Source organism: Equus asinus, chromosome 24 (genome assembly GCF_041296235.1).
Source record: "Equus asinus isolate D_3611 breed Donkey chromosome 24, EquAss-T2T_v2, whole genome shotgun sequence".
In the NCBI taxonomy this organism is placed as follows: domain Eukaryota; kingdom Metazoa; phylum Chordata; class Mammalia; order Perissodactyla; family Equidae; genus Equus; species Equus asinus.
In genome coordinates this window covers 41,297,751-41,324,470 of record NC_091813.1, presented here as the reverse complement: position 1 = coordinate 41,324,470, position 26,720 = coordinate 41,297,751, and the positions used below count along the sequence as shown (strand labels likewise).

General features: G+C 39.3%; 1 protein-coding gene across 2 annotated transcripts in view; it reads right to left on the bottom strand.

Moving 5' to 3' along the window:
* Positions 1–17,126: 17,126 nt before the first annotated feature.
* Positions 17,127–26,720, bottom strand: part of LIN28B (lin-28 homolog B) — a 125,424-nt gene continuing 115,830 nt past the window's right edge. For both annotated transcript variants that reach the window (XM_044757485.2, XM_070496600.1), the window contains exon 4: positions 17,127–17,496. In XM_044757485.2, the coding sequence (XP_044613420.1) occupies positions 17,127–17,496 (370 nt within the window). The remainder of the gene's footprint in view (positions 17,497–26,720) is intronic.

Below are 26,720 nucleotides of genomic sequence, written 5' to 3'. Positions count from 1 at the left end.
AAAGATTTGCAAAAGTGTAGAGCAATGCCACTACTCTGGCTGATTTTTTGGCTTTGTAAAATAGCTATTTTCCAAGAAAAGTGTTCATTACTTTAACATGTAACAAAAGTAATGAATATTGCCATTCTCGAAGCGCCTCCACTGCTGGCGTCTGTGGCTGCCCCCTGGTTCCCACAGCAGCAGAGCCCCGACTGGTTTCTCTATCTCTAGCCTCGCCTTTTCCAACCCACCTTTGTGCTACTATCAGAGTAATCTGAAAATTTGCAAACAGAGATGAAGACCTTCTGATGGGGCCTCCTTACCTGCAGAGGAAAGCCCACATTTTTAGCAGGGCCACCAAGGCCCTTCCATGTCCGGTCTCTCCTCCCCCTGTACCCCAGCCAGGGCGGGGACTGCTCACCCTTCTCTGAGCTCATCACAGGCCAGCCCATCTGCCTGAAATGCCTGCTCAGCCGCCTCCAGCGGTGCCCCAGGATAAACTCTACACCTCCCAGTTGAAGTGTCACACCCTCTGTGAGTCAGTTCCTCCCCACTTCCCACGGGTTCACCCCGCAGTGTGACCGGTTGTATGCTGTGTCACGGCCACGGCAGGGGTGTTTGTTCAGGTTCTCCCAGTCCCTTCAGATCATTGTGGAATTTGACAAAGCGCTTTCCCTTCACCACTCAGTATCTGAACACTACAGCACCGTGAGGGTGGCAGGACAGGCACTAGCATCCCCGCTTTGATGGGAGGGAAGTGTAGAAAGGCTGAGGCACTGGTCCAAGGTGACGCGGGCGGCAAATGAACAACCCAAACCCCAATGTGTGCTTGGTCTGGGCACTTCCCTCGTCCCACCTTACAACTGCGGAAAACCTATTTCTTTCCACCCGTGCTCTTACTCTACTCATCAGCCTGGTTCTCTTTCCACTTTGGGGCCATTTTCACAGTTCCAACATCATCTGTACCAGCTTGCTCCATCCCTGGATCCTAGACGTTAGACGCTACATTAATATTTCCCTGCTGTTTACGAGGGGCAAAGGTATCACACTGACCATCAAGATCTCCCAGCCTCCTTCATCCTGTCATGAGAGGACTCACCTCTCTCCAGCTTTCAGCTGAGCTTTCTGTTTTTCTACTCCTATTTGCTTGTTACACTGTGGTACTTAACGTCGCCGGGCCAGCTCCCAGGACCTGCTCCCAGGAGAACGAAGGACCGTGACTCAGGACTTTATGCTCTGATTCCTTGCATGACAGGCCAACAGAACCAAGTGTGGTTTGAACTTAAGCTAAACTACCTCACACCTGAGTGAATGGAAGTCCCACAACTATAAAAACGGCTCTTATAGGAAAGGAGCCTTGAGGGGAAAACGATTATAGCCACTCCTTGATATTTACCTGCAAATGATGAAAACTTACAGAGCTGTGCACGCCTGTTGGTGCTTACACATTAATATGCCATTTGTGCAGAATCTGACTGAGGAGAAACACGTGGTCCTTTGAAGAAGCTCAGACAGGGAACGAACCTCTGGTCCGACCTCCGACAAGCCAGCGACACTGCACATCAAACAGAACCACTGGATATTCTTCATCTGCTCTGAATTCACTTCTCTTAAAATCGCTTCTGTTATCTTGGGGACCCAGCCAACCTTTTTCAATGTGCTTCTCACCATTTTTGTTGTTCTCATCTGATCTCTTTTAACTCTTCTACTTATTAGGATTGATATGTTTTGCTAGTAAGAATAATAACAATATAATGCTATATAGTAATCCTAGCTATCTATTGAGCTTTATCTATTTATCTGGTTAAATATACTATTTACCAGAGATTGTTACAGCCATTTAAAATACTTGATTTAGTATTTTCATAACAATCTTGGAAGAGAGTTACTACAATCACCGCTTTACAGATGTAGAAACTGGAGCTCAAAGAAATCGACTTGGCCAAGACAGCCCAGCTAGGAAAAGGGCCAAGATTCCATCCCACCTCTCTCAGCCCACAGGGTCTGTTCACAGTCCTCCAGTCCTCTTAGAGAGTAAGTGTGCAGCTACCAGCTTCTTCTCAGCTTCTTGCCTTAGGTTATCGAGGAGTTTCCATGCTGAAGTTAAAAAATATAATACTTTGTAATTTTTGTACATTTATTTATATAGGGAGGCATTTTTTTCTGAAAAAAATTAAAATCTGACGTTGACTTTTAAAGTAGTGCATAAATACGGGGTCTGAGTTACGTGATGCCGCAAGCAGATTTATCTGTGTCGTCCACCTTGACCTCCCTCTTAGCTCAAGGCAGCTCAAAGCCCAGGCCTGAAGGAGGCGGAGTCCTTCTCCTTGGACATGGCTTTGAGGTCAGACAAATGCGGTTCTGCACACTGGCCCCAACCATGTGATCTTGGGCAGGCTGTTTAAGCTTTTAAAGCCGCCGTGTCCTCACACGTATGCTAGAACCTTTCCAAATACGTCCATAGTTGGCGCTCAGTAAATATTTGTTCTCATCCCCTTTCTCTTTTTCCTTTGGTTGCCAAGTCGAGTCCTTAAGGCTTCTGGAATCTTGGCAACCACAGTCCTTATAGAGAGCCAGAGGGTCGGTGCCAGCAGGACCTGAGGGACAGGCAGCCAGGGATGGTTGCCACGGCCCCTCCTGCTCACAGCAGAAATGACTGAAGGAGCCCAGTGCTCACAGGACACAGTCCCTCTGGACCTGTTGGGCTGGGGCAGAGAGAGGAGCCACTCCTGGCTTCAACAAACAGCCCCAGAAAGCAGTAGGCAGGAGAAGGAAGCTGTGGGCCCCTCTGCAGTGGCCGGTGGGTGGAAAACAGTGGCGCTAGGTTAAATGATGCTCTCCTTGAGGTGAAGAGAAGGAAGAACATGTTAAGCTGTGGTCAACATTGAACACTTTAGTTTGAACTAACATCTTGCTTATCTCCCCATGGTGACCACTGGAGAGCTGTGAGCAGGTGGCACGCATATGCGTGGAACACACGATGGCTAAGTTTTGACAGGAGGAAGAATGGAGAGAAGTTTCTCTAGACCCCAGAGAGAGCAGTGGAGGGAGCAATTCTCAAAAACTCAGGAGACTGTGTTCCTGACAGGATTTGATTGTTAAAGAATGCTAAGACCCTGGGCATGTCACAGCACCTATTTGAGTCTAAGTTTCAACCGTAAAATGAAGGTAGACCAGATGAGGACTCTTCCAGCTCTGGTGTCGATAATTCCAAGTGTGCACCCTTCTTACAGCCTGACGTGGTGTCTCCTTGCTCCACGTGTCCCTCATCATCCAACTGAGTCACGACTTTTTTTTTCTGGTTGAGGATGATTTGGCGGTTAGGCAAAGTCTCAGCGGCTGCCCCACTTCTGGCTGGCCTTCCTATCCAGGGCCGTCTCATCTTGCCCTGTCCTTCATAAATGCTGTGTTGGTTTGAGTTCGTGCTGCATGATCGTTGTCAACACTCAGAGCTGTACTAGCTCCTTTCCTCAGCAAGCATTCAATGTTTCCTTTTAAACTATTAAAGGGTTTCTCAAAAGTTCTCATCAAAGGAGTCACCTTGCTGAAAAACCCCTTTTAGCCCTTCTGGAATGTTTGCATCCAGAGGGGACAGAATTCTCAAATTTCAGAGCAGGTAGAGTATGTAAATTTCAACTAGCCCAGAAGTTCTCAAACTCAAGCAGGATCAGAATCACGTGAAGGCTCCTTAAAACCCGGCTTGCTGGGCCCCACCCCCGGAGTATGATACGATACCTCTGGGGTAGGGCCCAGAAAGCTGCATTGCTAATAAATTCCCAGATAACGTTGATGCTGCCATTAAGGGGACTACACTTTGAGGTCCCCTTAACTAGCCCAGCCCTCTTATTAGCAGGAGAGGATACTATGGCTGGGAAAATTGAGCCCAGGAGAAACTAGAACCCATTTATTCTCATTCACAACCAATGACTTTCAATCAAAAGCAAATTGTATGTTTTTTTTGGCTCCAGGCCAATCGTTCTCAACCTTTTTATAAGAGTCACTTACGGCATCAGTGACTCCAGGAGCTCATAGATAACTGTCTCAATACACCTGGAACAGCGATTCTTGACCCTGCTGCACACGGCGTCAGAGAGTCTGATGTCATGCATCTGAGCGTCAGGATTCTGAAAAGGCCCCCAGATGATTCAGATGGGTAGTAAATGTGACGCTCTGGTCTGGAGGCAAGTCCAGAAACCTTCCCTTGTCCAGGCATCCCAGGTGATTTGGGTTTACCTGTGGGCTGGTCCAGACTTCACAGGTGATGCTTTCCTGGTCTTGCTTCCTGCTTTAGGAAATACAAAGAAGCAGGAGGCGCTGGCCTGTGGCCGAGTGGTTAAGTTTGTGCGCTCTGCTTTGGTGGCCCAGGGTGTCACCGGTTTGGATCCTGGGCGCGGACATGGCACCGCTCATCAAGCCATGCTGAGGAGGTATTCTACACAGCACAACTAGAAGGACCCACAACTAGAATATACAGCTATGTACTGGGGGACTTTGGGGAGAAGAAGGGAACAAAAAAAGACTGGCAGCAGATGTTAGCTCAGGGCCAGTCTTAAAAAACAAAAAGAAGCAGGAGTGTCATTGTGGGGTTTGAAAAGTGAATAGCAGCAGAGGGCAGCATAGATGAAAACATTCAGTCCAAAGCAAATGTAGGCAATCTTGTTGGTGTGTGGGGTTTTTTTCTGTATACATCAATACCTATTTTTGGAAAATTGATTCTTTTTTAAAATTCAGATATAATTGACATACGGCATTATATTAGTTTCAGGCGTACAACATAATGATTTGATATAGGTACATATTGCAAAATGATCACCAAAATAAGTCTGGTTGGTTAACATCCATCACCTCAGATAGTTACAAGCTTCTTTTCTTGTGATGAGAACTTATAAGAACTACTCTCTTAGCAACTTTCAAATATGCAATACAGTGTTATTAACTGTGGTCACCATGTTGTACGTTACATCCCCAGGACTTATTTATTTCATAGCTGGAAGTCTGTATCTTTTGAGCACTGTTGGTGTGTGATTTCGATCTTTCCAACTCCCTTAGTCACTTTCTTTGACTCTGTGTAGCCTCCTAAGTAACAAAGTCAGAAAAAAGCTTACTGCCTGGTTCTGGTGTCTGGGAGAAGAGAATAATTAGGATTCCGAGGTGTCTTTTCTAGCTCCAAGCCCGATTATGTGACCCGAGCAGTTAATGTCATCTCCTGGAGCCTGATTGTATATTTCTCGGTAGTATGGTAATGTTAATATCTGCCATCTTTACTTTAGAAGGGTTTCGTGAAAACCAAATGTCAAAGCACCATGTGAACTATAAAGCACTATAAAAGTGAAGGCTATTATTATATTAACCAGTGACGCATGATGGAAGCTTAAGATGAAAGAAATATCTCTTCACTAAATTGTACCTGGAAACTCTCTTGGAAATGGCGTCTAATTTGTCCTTGATTCTAGGTGCACACGTGCAAATCCCAAACCTAGAACACCTGGGTGTGATCATGTGGCTATTTTAACAAGATATAGTTTCTTCTCAGCTAGTGGGACTACACACAGACCTACAGAGAAATCTAAGTGAGAAGAACAACATCAAAGTTTTGAGTAATAAAATCCCAAACAAAAATTTTAGAAGTTTTGTATTTCTTACATTTTGAAAGGTGGATGAGATTTTTATGGGGTGGTGATGCAGGATGAGTATTTAACACAATATGGGTGTTTACAGTTTTGAAGTTCCTTATTACAAGAAGACCTAGCAATACTTGGATAAAATACTCTGCTTATTGACAAGTTACCGGCATCAACATCCAGATCTTCAGCATCGCGAACTCCACATCAACAACTTCTGTCTTCTGCATAAAAGCCCGTAAAGTCATTATTTAAAATGACACATTTTCCAGGCAGAAATTTTCCTGGGTAAGTTTATCAGTCATATGAAATATTCAGAAATTCAAACAGAAGACATGAGGTGAGGTAAAATATAATTCTATTGTTTCAGAGAGTGAGTGATGAGTGCCCTCTGGTGGTATCATGCAGTAACTGAAATGCATCATACGTCATCTTCAGTCACAGGATTATGAAACTCCAGTTCTTCGACAGTTTCTTAAAAATCAGATTTACATCTTAGCCACAACTTCCAAAGACCCATTCTACAATGGACTACATTAGGGCACACAATTTAGATTGTGTTATGTTATTTAGGTTATTTTTTACAGAAGCCCTACAGAAAATTTTAGTAGAGACAGTGTTCCATTAATAAATATTTTTTAATTAAAAAGAAGCACTGTAGGTTCTTAATATGGCACTTCCAATGACATCTCTTAAAGAACTGACCTTGTATCACAGTTTTGTTTTGTTTTTTTACCTCTTTTTTTATTTCAGTACTGTTGGATTATAACATATTATATAACTTTCAGATGTACATCCTAATATATTTCAAATTCTGTGTAGATTACATCATGTTCGCCACCCAAAGACTAATTACAAGCCATCACCACACACGTGTGCCTAATCATTGCTTTCACCCTCCCCTGTCCGTGCTTCCCCTCTGGTAACCACCAATCCAATCTCTGTCTCTATACGTTTGTTGTAGTTTTTATCTTTTACTTTTGAGTGAGATCATATGGTATTTGACTTTCTTGCTCTGACTTATTTCACTCAGCATAATACACTCAAGGTCCAGCCATGTTGTCACAAATGGCTGGATTTTATCATTTCTTATGGCTGAGTAGTATTCCATTGTGTACATATACCACATCATCTTTATCCATTTGTCCCTTGATGGGCACCTAGGTTGCTTCCAGGTCTTGGTTATTATGAATAATACTGAGATGAACATAGGGGTGCATGTATCTTTATGCATTTGCGTTTTCAAATTCTTTGGATGAATACCCAGCAGTGGGATAGTTGCATCATATAGTAGGTCTATCCTTAATTTTCTGAGGAAACTCCATACTGTTTTCCATAGTGGCTGCACCAGTTTGCACTCCCACTAGCAGTGTAAGTGGCTCACAGGTTTTATTGCTTATTGGTTTTGTTTTTGGGTGGGGCTGGGGATTGTGTTGGAATGTTTAGGCATTGTCATGGGGTTCCAAAGGAACTTGTTGCATCTCCTCTGACAGGTTTTGGGAATAACCATTTGGGAGGTTCCAGCGTGATCCTAGATGAGGACAAAATATTGAGCCAAATGACGTTCCAGTGTCCCTTCTAATTGTTTCGTTCTATGTTAGATTTTCCTGGGCAGTCTGATACGTCTCCCCTTTAATGCTTTGCAGTATTAATAAACAAAAGGAAAACACAAACCTAAGGAAGTGGATTGAGTGCTGGCACACCTCCAGAATGCTTCAACAGCAGCTTCTCACATTTTCCAAATTTTCTATTTTCCAAGTTTTCTACCATGAGAAAGTTTATTATTGTCATAATTAGATTTTATTATTTTTTTAAAGATTTTATTTTTTCCTTTTTCTCCCCAAAGCCCCCCGGTACATAGTTGTATATTCTTCGTTGTGGGTCCTTCTAGTTGTGGCATGTGGGACGCTGCCTCAGCGTGGTTCGATGAGCAGTGCCATGTCCACGCCCAGGATTCGAACCAACGAAACACTGGGTCGCCTGCAGCGGAGTGCGCGAACTTAACCACTCAGCCACGGGGCCAGCCCCTGTCATAATTAGATTTTATTATTATTGCTTTAAATGGATTGCTTTGGTTGAGTGGCAGAAGCAAGTTTCACACAAGACTAGCTAAACTAACACCTGGACTAGCTAATGAAAATTATTTGTACAGAATTAATTTCACAAAAAAATGAGAGAATTTGAGGAGCCAACGCGATGATAACTGTAATGGCTTGACTATGTGGCATGATGATCTAAATGAAAGAAGTGATAGGGGCCGGCCCCATGGCCAAGTGGTTGGGTTTGCACTCTGCTTCAGCAGCCCAGGGTTTCACCCATTCGTATCCTGGGTGTGGACCTGATGCCACTCATCAAGCCATGCGTCCCATGTGCCACAGCTTGAGGGACCCGCGGCTAGGGTATACAGCTGTGTCTTGGGGGACTTTGGGGAGAAGAAGGAAAAATAAAATCTTTAAATAAAAAAAAAGAAAGAAAGAAGTGATAAACACAACTTGAAATATGCTATGACAGTAGCGAAGCCACACTTCCAGAGGAAAATACGGAAAATCAGGAAGAAAGGACCACATGTCAATAATACGTCTGTTTGAACCAAGTCAGATGTAAATATGGTTTGATTCTTAGGTTCAAACTTTTCTCTCCTTGCTCTCTGACTTTGCAGCATTGCTGCTGCTATAACACTTAGCTGTCAGTCCAGTTTTCTTGACAAAAGAGCAGAACAAACCATGTCATTTGGGGTGTAAGCAAAAACCCCAAGGTTGGAATTGGTACTTCAAAGAATTTTACAAACTGGAGTTGGCAGATAGCTACAGACGTTAAGCAGCTCAGAAGTTAAACAGAAATGGAGGCCCTGGAACTTCAGAAAGCAGCTCACATCTTCAAGAAACTTTGATTAATTTTAGAAACAAAGTACATATGCACGTGTATCCTAAAGACAGGAAACTTTTGTGTGTGTATGTGTGAGGAAGATTGGCCCTGAGCTGACATCTGTGCCACTCCTCCTCTCTTTTATGTGGGACACTGCCACAGCATGGCTTGATGAGTGGTGCTAGGTCTGTGCCCAGGATCCAAACCTGCAAACCCCAGGCGGTGGAAGTGGAGCATGTGAACTTAACTACTATGCCACCGGGCTGTCCCAATAGGAAACTTTTTCAGTGTAAATACTGAGTTAAGAAACATGCCTGACATGCAGTGTCAGAAACATTCACCATTTTCTAGGGTCCTAAAACCACTTCAGTAAGTGTGTGTGTGTGTGTGAGAGAGAGAGAGAAAGAGAGAGGGAGAGAGGATTAGAAAAGGCAACATGCTGATTTCTAAACTGAGGATAATAGAAATTATATTTGAGTAACAGTAAAAGCTTTTCTTTTAAATTTCAACTGTTTCTAGAAAGCAAAGCAGACAAGAGACCCATAGAAAGAGTTTTTGAGAGAAGAAAAAATCAATTTCATGAAAATAACAAGAAAACAGGAGCAGGATCTATCACGAAATGGTAGATTGTCACATAAGCAATTTTTTGATTATCAGCCTCACAGGCAAAAGCTTCATACGAAGGCTCTTACAAAAAGTTTACACGAGGCACAAACAGGGGTCAGTAGTGCAACCACAGGGCTCTGTGTACACACAAAGAAAGCCTGGGATTCTTGGGCTTCCTATCATCTGAATGGGCCTTAAATTTGTTGTTTATTACCAAAAAGAAAGGAAACATTAACGACAGAAGTATATTGGACTCCCTATATTATAGTTGTCAAATTCTCCCCTCTAGGGGCCAGCCGGGTGGCGCATCGGTTAAGTGTGCACGTTCTGCTTCAGCGGCCCGGGGTTCAGTGGTTTGGATCCTGGGTGCGGACATGGCACTGCTTGGCACACCATGCTGTGGCAGGCATCCCACATATAAAGTGGAGGAAGATGGGCATGGATGTTAGCTCAGGGCCAGTCTTCCTCAGCAAAAAGAGGAGGCTTGGCAGCAGATGTTAGCTCAGGGCTAATCTTCCTCAAAAAAGAAAAAAAAAATTCTCCCCTCTATCATTTAAACACTACAACTTCTTTCTCCCAGTGTAGCTCTCTGCAGAGGATGAAAGTGGTGAACTATATTTCTCCAAATCAGCCTGTGGGTGCACCGGCATAATATGCTTGGGTGTTCCTAAACATTTATAAAAATTCAGATCACCCAAAGCCCCAGCTTTTCAGTGATGCTCTAGGGAGTTCCATTAAGATACCAAAATTAATTATCCTTGTGTCCCCCACAAAATGGCCACTTAGAGAGCAACCAAAAGAAGTGGCGAGAAGTCCCTTCCCTCGTGTTCTTTCATGAAAGTAGTTTCAGAGTTAGGCTATCTTCCAGAAACGTCCATGTCTCCAGTAGATCTATTCCCTCTGCCTTCAGACATGTGCTTGGTATCCTTAAGGAGCAACCAACAAGGTCGTGAGACGATGCTATTAAGATATAGAAGCAAAGGGATACTTTTCCCTGGCATTGGGATCGATCTAGCTTGTCTGTCTGTCCGTCCATCATTTTATTGTCAGATTCACTAGGTTTCAAATCCATGAGGTGTTGGGAAAGATATCCACCTTCAGGAATAAGAGGAAAGAGCAGAAGTCCAATCAATGCTACCATTTTAGCAAGACAGTTGGGAAGAAACTGTAATAATGTTGCAAAAACTTTGCTAAGGAAGTAACTTCATGATAATTATAGTAACTTTGTTAACACTTGTAGCTTTTCTACACCTTAGCAGATTATTCCTGATCTCTTAAGTATTTTTCCCATAGTGAATTTTTTTATAAAGCAATAAACAAAAAAACCAGTCAATTTTGTCCATCTTGAAAAATCCTTAACTCTTACCTTTCTAATTGCTGCATTTATCCTTCCTTTCACTCAATTTCAAACAAGTAGTATAGGCTGCGTTGCTATTTTTTAAACCTCTGCAATTTGGTTTCACCCATATTTCTCCATTAAAATTTTTCTATCAATCTGGATACTTTCTACTGACCTGCCTTCCTGTTTACTAATCTTTTGTTCTGTTGCTTTGAACCTGCTGTTAAACTTATCTGTGGATTCTTATTTTCAGTTATTATAATTTTTGATTCTAAAGCTTCTGTTTGACTTCTATATCTTCTCTACTTATTTCCTATAGTTATTTTTAAAGTCTTTGTATGAGAATTGCAGTATGAGTTATCTGTGTGTGTTTTTCTTTGTTTCCAGAAAATCAGTCTTGTTTATTAGCATGCTTTATACCTTTTTGATTGGATGCTGGATATTGTAAATGAAAATTTGTAAAGGCTCTGGGTAATGTTATCTTTTTCCAAGGAGGGTTGTTTTCTTTTGGTAGGTAGGTAGTGTACAAGCTGGTCACCTTGGTCCCATCCAGAGTTAACTGGAGGCTTAGTTAGGGCTGGTCTGTTTCAATTTTGCCCCTTCCCTAGCGCACAGCCTACCCTCTTAGGGCGTCACCCTTATTCCTAGGTTTAGGCCTATTGGGATCCAGACAAAAGCCCCGGTGTTTGCCAAGGCCCATCTCACTCTGAGGCTTCAAATACAATCTCTCTCTCTCCAGCACTAGATGGCCAAGGAAATCTGTTAACTCCTTCAGCCTCCCAGCCAGGGGCCGGACAAGGGTGACACGAGGAAGGCACCCAGGGCAAGGTACCACCCTGAAAGTGAGGGCCGCTTTAAATCTTATGCCCTAGGCACCTCTCTCTCCTCATTCTAGTTGTGGCCCTGCTCTCAACTGCTGTTTTTTGCTGAGTCTTAACATTCAGTCATTGATTTGAAAGGAATCTGTATTAAGATTTTGGGGGTTCCCTTCATGTGAGGCCTCATCTCTGGGGTTTGCCCCTCAATTTTCTGTTGTGCTGGCAGCTCTGAATTTCTGTTTTCTCAGCTCATTCAGAATTCCTGTTTGGGTTCCATCACCCTGTGGCCCCTCAGGGAACTGGAAGCTGGAGACCCCTCAAATTCTGGCTGCATTGGTTACCCTCCACTGCATTAAAAATATTGTTTTTTATACTTTGTCCCACTAATTTTGTCCCATCTCTTTACTGATTGTTTAAAGATGCATTGCTTTGTTTCGACTCTAATCTTTTGTTTATGCTGTTTCTTCTGTCTTGGATTCTCTTCCTTTACCCATCCAAACCAAACCATCCTTCCTGCCCCACTGAATCTCACTTCCTCCAACCACATATGCATTTATCAAAAATGTTGTTTTCGGACAATTTTTTATTGATGTGACAAAACATTATATGATGTTAACGGAAAAGTGTAAAGTTCCAAACCATAGATAATATAACCTAGTTTTATTTTTAAAATCTATCTAGATACAATTTACTGAAAAAAAGAGATCAGAAGAAAATTAATAAAAAATGTTAATGGTTATTTCTAGGTGATGAGATTACGTATTTTTAAAGTGTTCTCCATATTTGAAATTAATAAAAAATGTTATTGGTTATTTCCAGGTGATGGGGTTATGTATTATTTTAATTTTCTTTCAAGGTTCTTCATATTCTCTACAGTAAAGTACAATGCTGCTTTTCTAACAAAAAGCTACTCTTTTAAATAACAATTATCAATGAAAATAAACATGGTTGCAATGTTTATGTAATAACTTCATGACATTCATGAGAATGAAGGAAAAGTCTAAAATGGTTTCTCCACAATGGTCTGAATATTTTTGTTTCAGGCTACTTTTCCTGACCACGTGAAGTCCGTGTCTGGATTCACAAGTTTGCACATTCCATGCTGGCTAATGCAGGACGATTCCTAATGATGATAGGACCCATTTCCTTCTTCATTCATTCTGAATGAATGAACAAATCCAGACTGAATTTATTCAACATCGGTACCGTCAGTTCCATATTTATAATCACCGCTATCTGAGGATATCTTAAAACTACTTAATTTATGCTCAGATTGGCATAAATACTGCCTGAATAGCGTTTTATCCAGTCACTTAATTCAGCAATAACACAAATCATTAAAAAAAAATCTCCAAAACTCATCATAAATGCCAACGTTATATGTTTTATTTTTAATCAAGTAATTGCTTTAAACCTCAAAATATCCATAATTGACAGAGTAAGACTTTAGGCATGAAATGAGAATATAAAATTCATGGTCTGCAGAAAGGCAAACAGTACTTTAGTCCATCAAGACAACTGTACACGAGTGAAATGCCATTGCAGGCATCTACTCCTTCTTTGTCCTTTAAAAACATACAGTTCAAGTGTTTTTATTTTCACTTGTAAACAACATGAGTCAAAATGGACAATGAGGTAATCTAAATACTACACAGGATAATTTAAAAACACTAGATAAAACACCGTATTAAAGACATACAGAAATCAGTGTTCACTTTGGTCTCCAGTATGGTTAGAGTTGTTAATACCAAAAAAGCAACACGTACTAATTAAAGCCAGCTTGGTGGTGGGTGCCAGTGGTTGATAGATGGAAGTAATTCAAGAGGTAGTCAACACCATCATGTTCAAGCTGGTCACTCTCACAAGTGTTAAGCCACAGATGTATTAAATATTGTAATAGTTTCTCACAGTACAGTACTTTACCATAACTTTGCAGCTTTGTTCCAAATAGAAAATTTAAAAATGATTCATAGGTCAACCTCTCACTCTAATTGAGCAACTATGACACAGATCACACAACCAGCACGTCTTAAAGAGGCTGTTGACAGCTATGTAAGATAGAATTTGATGCTTTTAACAAGTTGTTCTTCTCTAAAACAAATAAATCTCATTAAGACATCTAGAAAATTAAAGTCAGTAAAGCTGCACTTGTACACTTTCCCAAATTTTATAACCAAAGGGGAAATACACATATATATTTTATGATAAACATTTCTTAGAGAAAACAGATAAATTAATTTAAATTAAGTTTAAGACTTAATGAGATTTCCCATGTCCTGTATAATTCATCTTACAGTGAATGTTACGACTACTAACACTTATGGGCTTCTATTCACAAACTAAATACAGCTAGCAGTAACTTGGGGCCACACCGGTGCAAAATAAAACTGGGCCAGAATATGAAAAAAATATCGGCAATAAAACATCCTATATTTGTAGATGGACCAATGCTAATAACGTGATGTTTCTGGATCTTTTTTGCTACATTGCACGCCAAACGTCCAAGTTATAAGCAGGTAAAAATCTTTCTAATCTCTCACTTGTAAAAAATACATCCAAGGTCTTCTAGTGAAGACTAGAAACGCAAGCATAAAAATGCTTCTACTATAATCTGCCATGTAGCAATGAATAGCTCACAGGGCTCAGAGGCTGGTAGTGCATCTTTCTTAGGAATTACATTTGTGTTGACATAGCGGGGAGGTCACAGGGCAACTAATTCACAGACCTCCTGCCCAACCCAGCAGTAACCCCTGTAAACTGATGCTTCCCACAGACCTCCCCCTCAGTAGCTAGAAATGGCATTGCACGTTCACTCTGTTCACTCCTCGGCAAGCTGGTGCTAGTGAGTTACGTGCCTAGGGCGACAACGCTGCAATATGCTTGGCCTCAGGGCAGCACAGACACAAACGAAGGAGATTGGCATCTTTTACGCTTTTGCCCAGCGTGAATACACTCATACACCAACCTCTCCTCTTGCCACCCCTTCCCACCCCCGACCTCTGGGCAAAGCAGCTATTTCCAAGATTGCTCCTGTCTTCTGTTTTGCTTAAGTGGAAGGGTGCCCATAAGTCTTTAAACTAAATACATGATCACTTTAGGGAAATGCTTGGAGACTTTGCTAACTAAATGAGATGCTTCATTATTCACAAGTGTTTGTCAGAAACATGCAGTTGTGAATTGCTATCTATAATATAGATTAAAAGGTTGTGTACCAGAGAATTATCAGCCACTGTAAGGCTGGAGCAGCATAAAGGTGTGCTATGCATCAGCTATGAGGTAGCCTTTTGCTGTAAACAGGATAATAGTTCACCCATGTAAATGGACACTGTGCTCACATCAGTGACATTCACATGTGCAAGGAGTTCAGGAATTCTGCTTTAGAGTACTTTTCACATGAAATAAAAATAGGAGAACTGATATCTGACACTCGGAAATTTTGATCTATGTCAAACTCAGAGGTAGTTATTACTAGCATCAGTACATAACACTTACACAAAGGTCTAAGTCATTTGGTTTGTTTTGAGTAAGCAGGACTGTAGACTATTCTGTAAAGAAACGACGACAACATTATATGGTATGTTCCCTGAGCAAAGTTCTTTGTCCTGAGTAGGTTATGTAATAGTGATAATATTCTTATATAAAAAATAAACCCCAACTTTTAATCATAAGATAGGTTTGGTATGTGCTCTTAGTTCAGTCTGGTAAGATGCTTAAAATGATTTCAAATTGCACCCATAAGGTCCAAGTTATAAAATGTTTCTGGGTGGTTTTTTTTTTTTTTTTACCACGATCTCAGCTCTGAACTTTTCATATGTAAACAGGGAATGTCCAATTCTCAAGTCCATAATTTCCTATTTCTATAAGGTCAAGGAACTTTGGTTTGAATTTTCAAAGTGACTTGTTATGTTTTGCATTTTTACTGTTAACCTGCTTAGTATACCTGCTAAAAATTAAGCAATGCCACTTTGATTTGTCTACATAATTTAAATAAGCTTACGATCCTCACATAAGGCAAGGAAGTACTTCTCTACAGCTATATATCACATTCAATATCGTCAAAGGTAAGCTTTGCATCACAGCACACTGATATTTCAGTATATACCATGGAGATTCTCACAAACACTGTCGTGAAATTCAGGCTGAGTTGTGAAGGACTGGCAGCCCAGCCTGAGGCATTTTCTCCTTATGCGTGGCATGCTGAACAGCAGCAACTGTACATGTCTCCCATGGCAGGACGAGTTGGGGAGGGAGCGGAAACTGTTCAGCAGAATGTGTCTCATTTGAATCATGCTATTTTCTTTTTTTTTTTGATTATCTGAGCTTACACCAACAGGCTCATACAAAACTATATTTATTGCCAATGTTAAGCATTAAAATTAATTGGTACCTTCTTGGAGGTGTTTCAGAAATTTACTCATAACATCTAGAACCAGGATGACACCAAAATCATCTTTTTCCATTACTGAAACCTAAAGAGACCAATGTAATGATTGGTCCCTGCCAGGTGATTACTATAACTGAGGACCAACCTGACAAGCGTCTCTATCCTCAGCACTGAAGGTTCATCCTGCATCCACCATATACGTTACTCCAGCTTGTGTAATAGAGGGAACTTCCATAAGATCAATTTTCTCGTATAAAATACTTCTAGCTTTCTGGTGGGAGAGGTTTTGGTACCTCTGCCCCAGATCCATCACTCTAGTCGCCTGCCACCAAACACTGCACTTTTTAATATTACTCAAGGTCATATGTATTGGGCAATCGTGAGCATCCACTTAATTTTCATTCTCAACCCTGGCATTTTATTCATATCTGTGCTGTTTTGTTTATTTGTTTTAGAAACAAGTTAGATAACTCTCCAGGGGGAATAAAAACAGCCCCAAAGATATATACCAAATGATTGGAGTTTTCCTCCAAGGTCTCAGTAGTCAACAAGGAGGGCCCCCTGCTCAAGGTGATGGTTCCAAAGACTGACACGGTCAAGGGAGGCTGCTGTCGCCACAATCCCTTAAAAACCTCACAATGTGTAAAAGATTACAATGAGCTGGTATCAAAATACCACTGAAAACAATCAAGTCACTACATTTATACATTGCCCTCCCCTTCATTTCTCTTAATAGGCATCTAATTTACAATCAAAACATATGAATTAAAAACATTGAAATATCGGCACAGAAATTACACATTCATTGTCTTTTCTGGAGTTATGTATCCCAGTTTCAAAAAAAGCTATGGCAGTCAGAGGCATATGGAGTTAAGGAACTGCCTTCAAGGTTTGGGGGATGGGGGACAAGCTCTACACATATCAAGAAAAAGAGGCAATCCCAAGTTTGGGAGAACTGATGTCTAAGAACATTTAGTACCATATGATTGGCAGCTCTGAGATCTGAAGTATCCTTTGGTTCACACAAAAGGTAACATCATGTCTTTATTTTTGTGTAATATAAAGGGAGTGGTATCTCAAGGAAAACTCCAGGGTGATTTTCAAAACCATCTAAAATGCTTCACATGGGTTTTCAATGCTTGGGGATGTCCAATTCTGTGAGAGAGGGTGTGTGCTTGTATCTCTAGATACACATATATAAAGACAAGCCCTCTTTATATATATGTCTACACTCCTATATCAAATCCTCCTACACACACACAGGCTCGGGCTCTCCCCCTCTCACACACGCACATATAGATCAACACTGTCCCTCCTTCTCTGGGTGACATAAAACAGACACCCTGCTCGAGTGTAATTTGCTTAGAGTGATTTGTCTGTTTAAAAAAATTCACAGTTCCTCAACAGTAGTTAAAATGCCAGGTCAGCTGCTGCTTGTGAAATACTGTCCCCCTGTACTTGCATGAGGTAGACTTCCCAACTGGGGAGAGAACACGATACGCTAAGAAGAAGGGTTATGTCTTTTTCCTTTTTTGAACGGAAGGCCCCTTTTTGCTTTGTTCTTCTGCAGCTGCAGACGACTTCATGGAGGAAGCTTCTGGAGGTGACCTGCCTGGCCATTCTGAGATCTCGGACCTAGCCTCCGGAGGAAAGGGTGGTGATGTACAGCCATGCCCTCCCCCCACCTCTCGAGGGAAAGTCGAAGTGCATGGCTGGGATTCGGCTTCCTGTCTTCCCTGAGAACTGGCGGGTGGCTGTGCGACAGTTTTATGTGGGCAGTTGGCCACCATGTGCGTGATGCTCTGACAGTAATGGCACTTCTTTGGCTGTGGAGGTAGACTACATTCCTTAGCATGATGATCAAGGCCACCACAGTTGTAGCATCTGCAACAAGAATAATGAAAACATCTTAGAAGTAGGGAACATGTATCATAAAATACATGTCATAAATCAAAAAGATACTAAAACGCACAAACGGTCAAGGAGACCAACTCCTTTTAATGTGCTTTCTTAATAAGTCTGTAATGATATTTATCATACACTGCTTCAAAGATTAGCATCACCAAAATGCTCAGCAAAGTTGTAAAACTACTTGTACTCAACACAACAGTCGATGAAAAACAAGAGGACTAAAATATGAAAGAATATTTATCACTTCTGTAGAGAAACGAGTTCTTTTTTAGATTTGACAGGTTATTTTAAAAGAACAGTTTACTCCACTAGAGGGCAGTCATGTTCAACAAAAATAACCAGCTGGTTTTAAAAAGAAGATCGCTAAAAAATACAGCTGTTAACATAACATGCAAAGCCAATTCACTCAGCAATTGGGAAAATTATAGACCAAATTACATTTTATGAGTTTAACATTTCTTTGGGTGTTAATTATTTTGGCTGTGGAACCCAGCTGAACTGGAAGAATTTTTTTCCTTTGTACAAATTAGGTAGCGCAGCGAAATTTGGTAAATAAGAAAGTCAGATGTCTGCGGTGAATGATTTCTGGCAAATTACCAAGTAATTTTAGAGTAAGGCAGTAAGTATGTGAATCAGAAGAATGCTATAAAAGAAAGCTTCTAAATACTTAGATCGGATTAAGAAAGGTTGATGTTAGTTCAGTGATGAGAAAAATTTACTTTTTTTTCTGTAAGAAATTAGTTTTCCTTTAGGGTAAATTCTTCTAAATTGAAATAAACACAAATCCATCCTTAATTAACATTTGAATGCACATTGGGGGCACAGCTTTGTACTACATGTTTGAAAATTTGACTTAGCTTCTAAATGCTGAGCAAGTAAATTATTTGGAAGATATATTTGCTCAATTTCAATCAGATTTTCTTTCTTTTAAAATTTCATATTAAAAACAATGAAACGTCATAAAGTGGAAAAAATAAAATTTTATACTTATAAAGGTTTTTAATCTACTTGATGAGTACGAATTTGCTTATTAATTTGTCTCCAAATGAAATATTTTAAGAGCTTTCTATTTTTTATTTATTTTCCAAGTACATTTATGATTCCATAATTCTCATTATGAAACACCAAGTCACAACATTTTTTTTAAATGATAGCAAAATAGGTGGTAACTGTAAGAATCAGCTTAAGATCATAACGACAACAAAATAATTTTAATTACACTGTGTGCACATAGCAAGCTTAATGACTTATAGTACCATATATTTCAAAGGAAAACTACTAAGCTACTACTAACCCACTGAGCAGTATGTGCAGGATACTTACTATTTCATCTTCTGGGATAACTTATGAGTGAAAGGATAAAATAAGGATAACTGTGGCCTCCTTCTCCAGCTATCAATATTAACTCACAGAATTCAGGATAATGGATTCACAAGATGGGCCTTTATTCTTTGCAATAATTAAGTATTTACGTCAGGAAAAAAGACTTCATCATATTTTCAAAAATTAAAGGGAAAAACCAAGAAATCGCTTTTCCTCACTAAATAATTTATTGTACAACTACATACCTTAATATAACAACTTAATGAAACAATATAATAATGCGGATTCAATATGGTTTCAGCCATGTGTTCTAAGAGATAATGCAAAATTAAAGAATAATAAAAATTACCGATTAATGTTTGAAACTCAGGTCCCCAAAATAACACACTCAAAAATGGCATCTTTGAAAAATATCACCATATTACTTAATGTTTTCCCACATCCTTCTCTTCTATAATGGATAAGTGAATTCTTAAATTAAATTTGCCCATCTATAAAATATCTTCTTTTGAATTACATTCACTTCCTTGAGGAGAACATCCACTCAGGAGCTCCTTTTCCAAGAGAGAAAATAGGTTAAAGGCTTCAGTAATAGAGCAGGCTGTCCCGTGGACACACCAATTTCATCCGTCACTGTAGTATGCACTGTGTTATCCAATTCAGGGGACCGTTTTGCCCACTCATTTACCAAAGGCCTGATGTGAGGATTCCACTTTTACAAATGGGTCTTCCATCATATGCTGTATGTGCATTTACCGCTACATTTGGGTTGTAAAAGTTATTTTTAAGGATGCTATATAATTTTGGTTTCCTTGCATTTTGATCCGCAGAGTTAATTCACTCCCCTAGCTTTTCAGATATGTGCTATCAGACCAGACTGCCTTCCACACTGAGAATATTTGCATTCAGTGTATCTGTGCTTATTAGCCTTAAAAGGGGAGGAGTGGTATTTATTCTTGACTTGTCTTTAACCATTCACTGTCAATCACTCTCACCAAGAGTGCAGATCACACCCCATTATGAAACCCCTGCCTTCCCAAGGGACTGACACCAAAATGGAAACGTTCAGCCACTTTTCAGCTCACAAATGATACCGCACCACACACTCCGTACCAGCTCTCCGTGGTCCTAGTCCCCTTTGTTCACTCTCCACACCTCTCCAAATCAGCTTGGTCTTGTGAGTTTGAATGAATTTTACATTGTGATGCAAGCATAAAAATGGCAATGTGTCCACATAGAGCCACATGCTTAAGAAATATAAGGACACAGTCTCACAAGTAAAAGGCTATACACAAAGAAGACTATAATCATACTCATTATACGTTCCCAGAGACCAACATAAAAAGGAAAATGATTCATATCAAGTATTTTACAAAATGATGAACCAATGGCACTAAGAATATTTTCTCACATAGCAAATGTAAAGATAAAATAAACAGAAATGTTCAGATTAATCTTAGAACTTTATCAAGTTCTTTATAAAATTACTTTATAAATACTTTAATTCTAATGAGCTAGCACATTCTACAAATATTACTTCTTATTTAAGATGCTTTCTAAGATGAAAGACAAATAATCAAATTGGAGTCAATTTTTTAGAGGACTATCAATATAAGATTAAAATTTTTAAAGGAAAGGAGAATGCCAACAACAGATGTAGTAGGATAGAAGCACCTAAAATGGCAAAATAAATAAAAATAAATCTTTTAGGGCTTTAGAACTACTTGGTTACATTATGAAATAAGGCACTGGGTGAGTCTTAATAAACTAAACCCAAACACCACATTAGTTAACAAGTTAATCAAAACATAGCCAAAGTTCTGAGGATTCCATAATAAAACTGAAAACTTCGATTCAGAAATAAAATTTAGATCTGCTATGACCCTTAGAGAAATTCTCATTTTTTGGGTCCAAACCACAGAATAAGTATATTATATATTCAAATGATAACCAGCAATAATGGTGAGAATTGAGCTCAATTGAAGATCACTAGATTAGAATATAGACATTAATTTTTTAATGATACTTCAATAATGTAAGTGAAAGAATTCATCAATTGTATATTCCCCCCGGGATCCCAAAAGAGATAAAAAATTGGGGAGAGTAGATACAGATACCAAGCCAGCTTCACCTGTTTAAAAGCGTAATGGAAAATATAACTTAGGTGCTTCTAAGTATTTGAAAGTGTTAACTTAAGAATTTATATGGAAACTTAAGTCCATATCCTGGGGGGTTTGATGGGGGCATTAAGGACAAGGATACAGTGATCTGTAAGCTTCTCAAGAAGAAGGAAATGTTGAAAGCAATATCAAGGAGAGAGAATAGAGTGGAAAAAGAAGTACAAGCTATGGGGCAGGAAGAAGGGATGAATATAGGAAAGGAGTTCAGAAAAATCCCTGGGAAAGAAAGACGAGAGAAAGGTTCAACAGAGTTTCCAAATGGGAGGCCAGAGGGGCTAAAGAAAAGTCACAGATTGGAAAGAATTTCAGAAACTAATTTGAAGAAATGCTCACTGACTTTTTGAAGAGATTGTTTATCACTGTTAACCTGATACAGTCCAACTAAAATCCAGAAATGATACTAATGACATTCATCAAGTCTTTAGTTTTCGATTTTAATATGTCTGAACAATTGTCATCTAATTCAATTTTGTGTCAATCAACCGAACACCTGGGAGTGTTGCATCCCAGTCTGCTGGTGGGATGAGCAGAAATGCCATCAGAGAACCCAAAGGGCTGAAAAAAGGGGAAGGACCCAGAGTGTAGCCTTTGATGGAAGCAATCTGCCTACCCCACCCTGTATGTCCTGAGGGCAAGAGAGACAGATTCTAAGACCAGCTTTCCAGGAGGCCCCATTTTGTGCTGATAGCTTCCAAACAATCTAAATTTGCACTTGGGTATAGTTTATCCGCTCCACAGGATCTGCCCCAAAATGCGAGGAGTTAGAAAACTTGGATGAATCTCGAAGCTAGAATGGCCTTTTAACAGTGCACACATTTTTCTGACCTCTACCAAAGCAACCTATTCTTTATGTGAACTTCTGTTTCTTTTATTTCATTTGTCTTATATCCAAACTCCTAAGACTGTAAGCCAATTAAATAATAAAGCACTTTAATAAAGTTAAGTTTTACATATTTCTCCTAAGCGCAGTGGTAAAAATACTGAGTTTTCAAAAATATTGGTTAGCGATGATGCATGTTTTTTAAAAAATGTTCTTATGAAGCAAATACATATTTAATGCCAGAAAATTTTTTATTTGTATCTCTTGAAATACAGATGCCCTCATTTACCTTAACTCATGCTAAAAATAAAATGAGCTATACACAGTAGGGCTGAACATACTATTAACAGAATTAAAATCATAATAAAAAATAATAAGAGGTTCAATTTATTAAGAGCTTACTATGTTCTGATACTGTGCAAAAGGGTTTTAGTGTGTTATATAATTTAATCTTCCCCTAAACCCAGTAAAGAAGGTACTACACTATCTACACGTGTGGATGAAAAAACAAAGATTCACGATAGTTGACATAGAAGGAAATTTTAGTTGAAAATAATAAATTTCGCTTGCATTTTCATTATATAAAAACCTTATACTCAGCAATATTGATGTAAATTTTATTATGTGCAACTCTAAAAAATATAAGGTCCTGAATTCAAAACACCAACACACATACACACACAAATTTGAAGTCGATTTTTCTTGGAATTCGGTTACTGTTCTGTCACTATGCTGTGGGAAGTGATCTCTTTTCGAGCCAGCCCCAGTATAAAATGAAATGTGGGAACTAGTCCAGTCCAGACTTTTCATTGCCAATGCCCAGTTTTATTTCTACCCGTCTTGTACTTTACATGTTGAAAATTTCTGTCCAAAAAATTAGTAAGTAATTTTTCCATTCTCCTCGATCATAGGTTTAAGGCTGTAAATCGGAACTTCAGGTTGACATACTATAATTAGAGCTATCAAAATGACTCATGAAATTCCAGTCAAAATAAAGAAGCCTGACATTTCCGTTGGGCCATGAAGTCATAGTGTGAAGTGAACGATTTATTTAGGCCTTGCAATAAATATTGCAATGAGATTCTACTGGTTGGAGTGAATGTAAACTGAGATTGCCTCTCTTGGGGAATTTGACAGTATATTTCGAAATACTAATACACATATCCTCTGAGCCAGCACCTCTAACTCTATGAATTTGCCCTATAGGAATGGTCAGTGATAAGCACAATGATTTGGGTACTAAGATATTAACTAGAGTGTTGTCCATATTGGTACAAAATAGAACAATTAAATGGTAATAATACTATTAACAATAATAAATACTTATAATCAAAATTAGGTAGTCTGGCTACAGAGTCCTGCTCTTTACTGAGCTATAAATACATGAAAATGAAAAAGAAATTTAAGTCCACATATGCTGAGAAACACTCTACAAATATTAAAAGGAATGAAGTCAAAGAATATTTAAAAAAATGAAGTAGATCTATACGTATTGACATGGAAAGATCTCCAAGACAAATTAAGTGAAAAAAGCAACCGACAGGATAACACATAAATATAGTATAATCCCATTTATGTTTCAAAAACATGATATATGATTATAAGTAATTGCATGCATTTTTAAAGGCATGGGAAAACTACTGGAAGGATAAACAACAAATTAACAGTGGTTACATCTGGGGAGGGGAATAGAGGTAAGGTAAAGGGGAACTTTCTTTTTTCTTTTTTTTTGGTGAGGAAGATTGTCCCTGAGTTAAATCCATTGCCAATATTCCTCTTTTTCACTTGAGGAAGATTGTCGCTGAGCTAACATCTGTGCAAATCTTCTTCTGTTTTATGTGAGATGCCACCACAGCATGGCTTGATGAGTGGTGCTTGGTCTACACCTGGGATCCAAACCTGTGAACCCCAGGCCACTGAAGTGGAGCACACAAATCCAACCACTATGCCACCAGGCCAGCCCCAGGACTTTTTCACTCCATAAATTTTGTATAGTTTCTTTTTTAAATAACAAGAAAGAATTTTTATTTTATTTTATTTTATTTTATTTTTGAGGAAGATTAGCCCTGAGCTAACTACTGCCAATCTTCTTCTTTTTGCTGAGGAAGACTGGCCCTGAACTAACATCCATGCCCATCTTCCTCTATTTTATATGTGGGACGCCTACCACAGCATGGATTTTGCCAAGCAGTGCCATGTCCGCACCCAGGGTCCGAACCGGCAAACCCTGGGCTGCCGAGAGTGGAACGTGTGAACTTAACCGCTGTGCCACTGGGTCAGCCCCCCAGAAAGAATTTATATATTATTTGTATCATTAAAAAAGAAAAATAGAAATTATAAAACTTCCATTTTGTAATATTACTTTCATTATTATTGTTAGTCATCTTACAGTGAACCTGTATACCAGTAGTTGTAGAATTATCTTGGAAGTCTTTAAAAAATACTTATGCCCAGACCCTACTCCAGACCAATTAAATCAGAATCTTTGAGAGTGGAGCTCCAGACATCAGTATTTTTTAAAAGCTTCCCAGGTGATGGTGAAACAGCTACTTGTTGAACCACAACTGTATCCAAACCCGAGTTTAGCACTGACAACCTCAGCAAGGGATCACTCCCTAACCCCAACCACAAGGAATGTGGCTCACACAGGATAAATCTCCCAAAATACTGTTTTCATAGGTCATTGAGGAAAGAAGCAGGGAAGGAGAGAAGGAGGGAAGGATGCAGGGAGGGAGGAAGGAAGGAAAAAGGTGTCTATCTATTTCCTTCTGGGAACTAAACACGATTCCCTGGAATTCCTGGCTGTGACAGCACAAAAGCCCACCACCTTTTCCCATCACTGATTCCTGCTTATTTTGGAAGGAAAACATTACAGAAACCTACTGAGTTTAGCTTCTGAAGTAGTTTCTCTGTTTCTGAGGCCATTATTCAATTCTTTGTTCATCAATCAAGGATGGGTTCAATGTGTAGGCATCCATGTCATCAAAATGGGTGATAATTTACAGCTCTTGAATCAATTGCTACTTTCTCTAAACTTCACCATCATTACCAATTAACATTTATTGATTTCCCATAACTCTTTTAATTCTCCATCTTCTGCTGCCTGCATCTAAAATAATTCTCAAATGCATAGAAACTTGTTTAGTATAGACATACTCTGGCAAACATTTCTAATGGCCAAATTCAGTTGGCTATTACATAGAAAATTAATTTCTTATGAATATAATAACAAGATCTCCGCTTTTTATAAAATCTATTAGCCATGGAATTTTCAAAAACTCTAATATTTAAACTACATTTTGCCTAAGAGTGCCACTGATAAAGTAACTACTGCTCACTCTGTTTTCTATACTTAGAAAAAAAGAAAGTCATAATAGATGGTTTAAAACCTGCATAGGGAGACCACTCTAATGGTAGGTTTTCAACATAATTTTTAAAAAGCCAAATTTAGTCAGTATAACTGCATTCAGTTCTTTCTGGTGCATAATAAACAGTAGATGTTTGGATGGCTCTGTACTGCCTCCTTCTTGTCATAGTAAGCAAGGGTCAGTCTGTTGTGGCATGGAACTAATGTGAATTCAAAGCGCTAAAATTGGTGGCAGTGGAAATGAATACGCTATGTCTCCTCCAAACCTCAGTTTTCAGACCATTTACTAAACTGATTTGGGGTTTGCACTGAGTTCAAAGGGTATTTTTTTACTTACCAAGTACTGTTCTAACCTCTTTCATCATCTGCTTCTATGATGAGAAAATATCTAGATTCCTTGCCTATCAGTGGATTCAACTGCTTATAATACCCATGCAATCATTTTCATAAATTCAAATGAAAAATAGAAAAAAATAAGCACTTAAGAATATCTACTGCATGTGCACAACTTTGTACTACATACTAATGAAATGTATGTGAATAGTTAGCTGGATAGTAAGATTTATATATTTACATATTTTATCTTGTTTGATGTCTTCTCCTGACTGCTGTCTAGATTGTCTTATGTTTATTAGTTTTTGGAAAACCTCTCTGATTAATCCCATGGTCTGTCATTTGTATCATAACGCCAGCTAAAAATGCACCGAAGTATCTTGAAAACCAGCTAAAATACAGTAATAGCTCTATTCGCAAACCTTTCATCATCTTATAAAAACAAGAAGGTAACACAGAAAATGTGGGGGACAGACAGGTGATGAATGGCAGTGCAGGGTATCAAAAGTACGGATGGAACATGTAGCTTTCTGAGAGAAGAGGACAGGAAAGAGGAGAGAAATCATTGGAGAAATAGGGGCAAAGGGAGCCTTTTTCATGTAAGGGCACTTCATTCAGGTATAATTATGAGCCAGACATTTTTGTATTTCATTCCATTATGTTAAAAAAGTCCTCAGTCGATTTTGTGGCAATTCCATGGAAAAAAATCATTTTTGAGGGTTTGCAACTTCGTACCATAACTCGAGAAGGAGCACAACAATGAATTCTAGGGCATAAGTTAAATCTGTATTTGAAATAGAAATGTTATCGCTCTTTTAGGTACAAACAACATCCCAGACAGGTAATCTGTTCTGGCTAATGGAAAAGTTAAAAAAAAAAAAAAAACAAGGAGAAAGATGTACTCACACACAGATAACTTAATGCTTTTCAATTTCTTGGGCGTAAAAGCGGTTTGTTATGAAATAGGACACATGCAGTGGGCACTCTGCCAGCACTGCATTCATGATCCCAACACAACTAAGAAGTGTCCAGGTCAGGACATCACACACACACACACACACACACACACACACAAATAAAAGCCACATGCATTTTTGCAGTGATGGTGTTACAACTATCCAAACTGCAGGTTTAAATTCATCCTTGTCAGAACCAAGGTTGGTTTATCTACCAT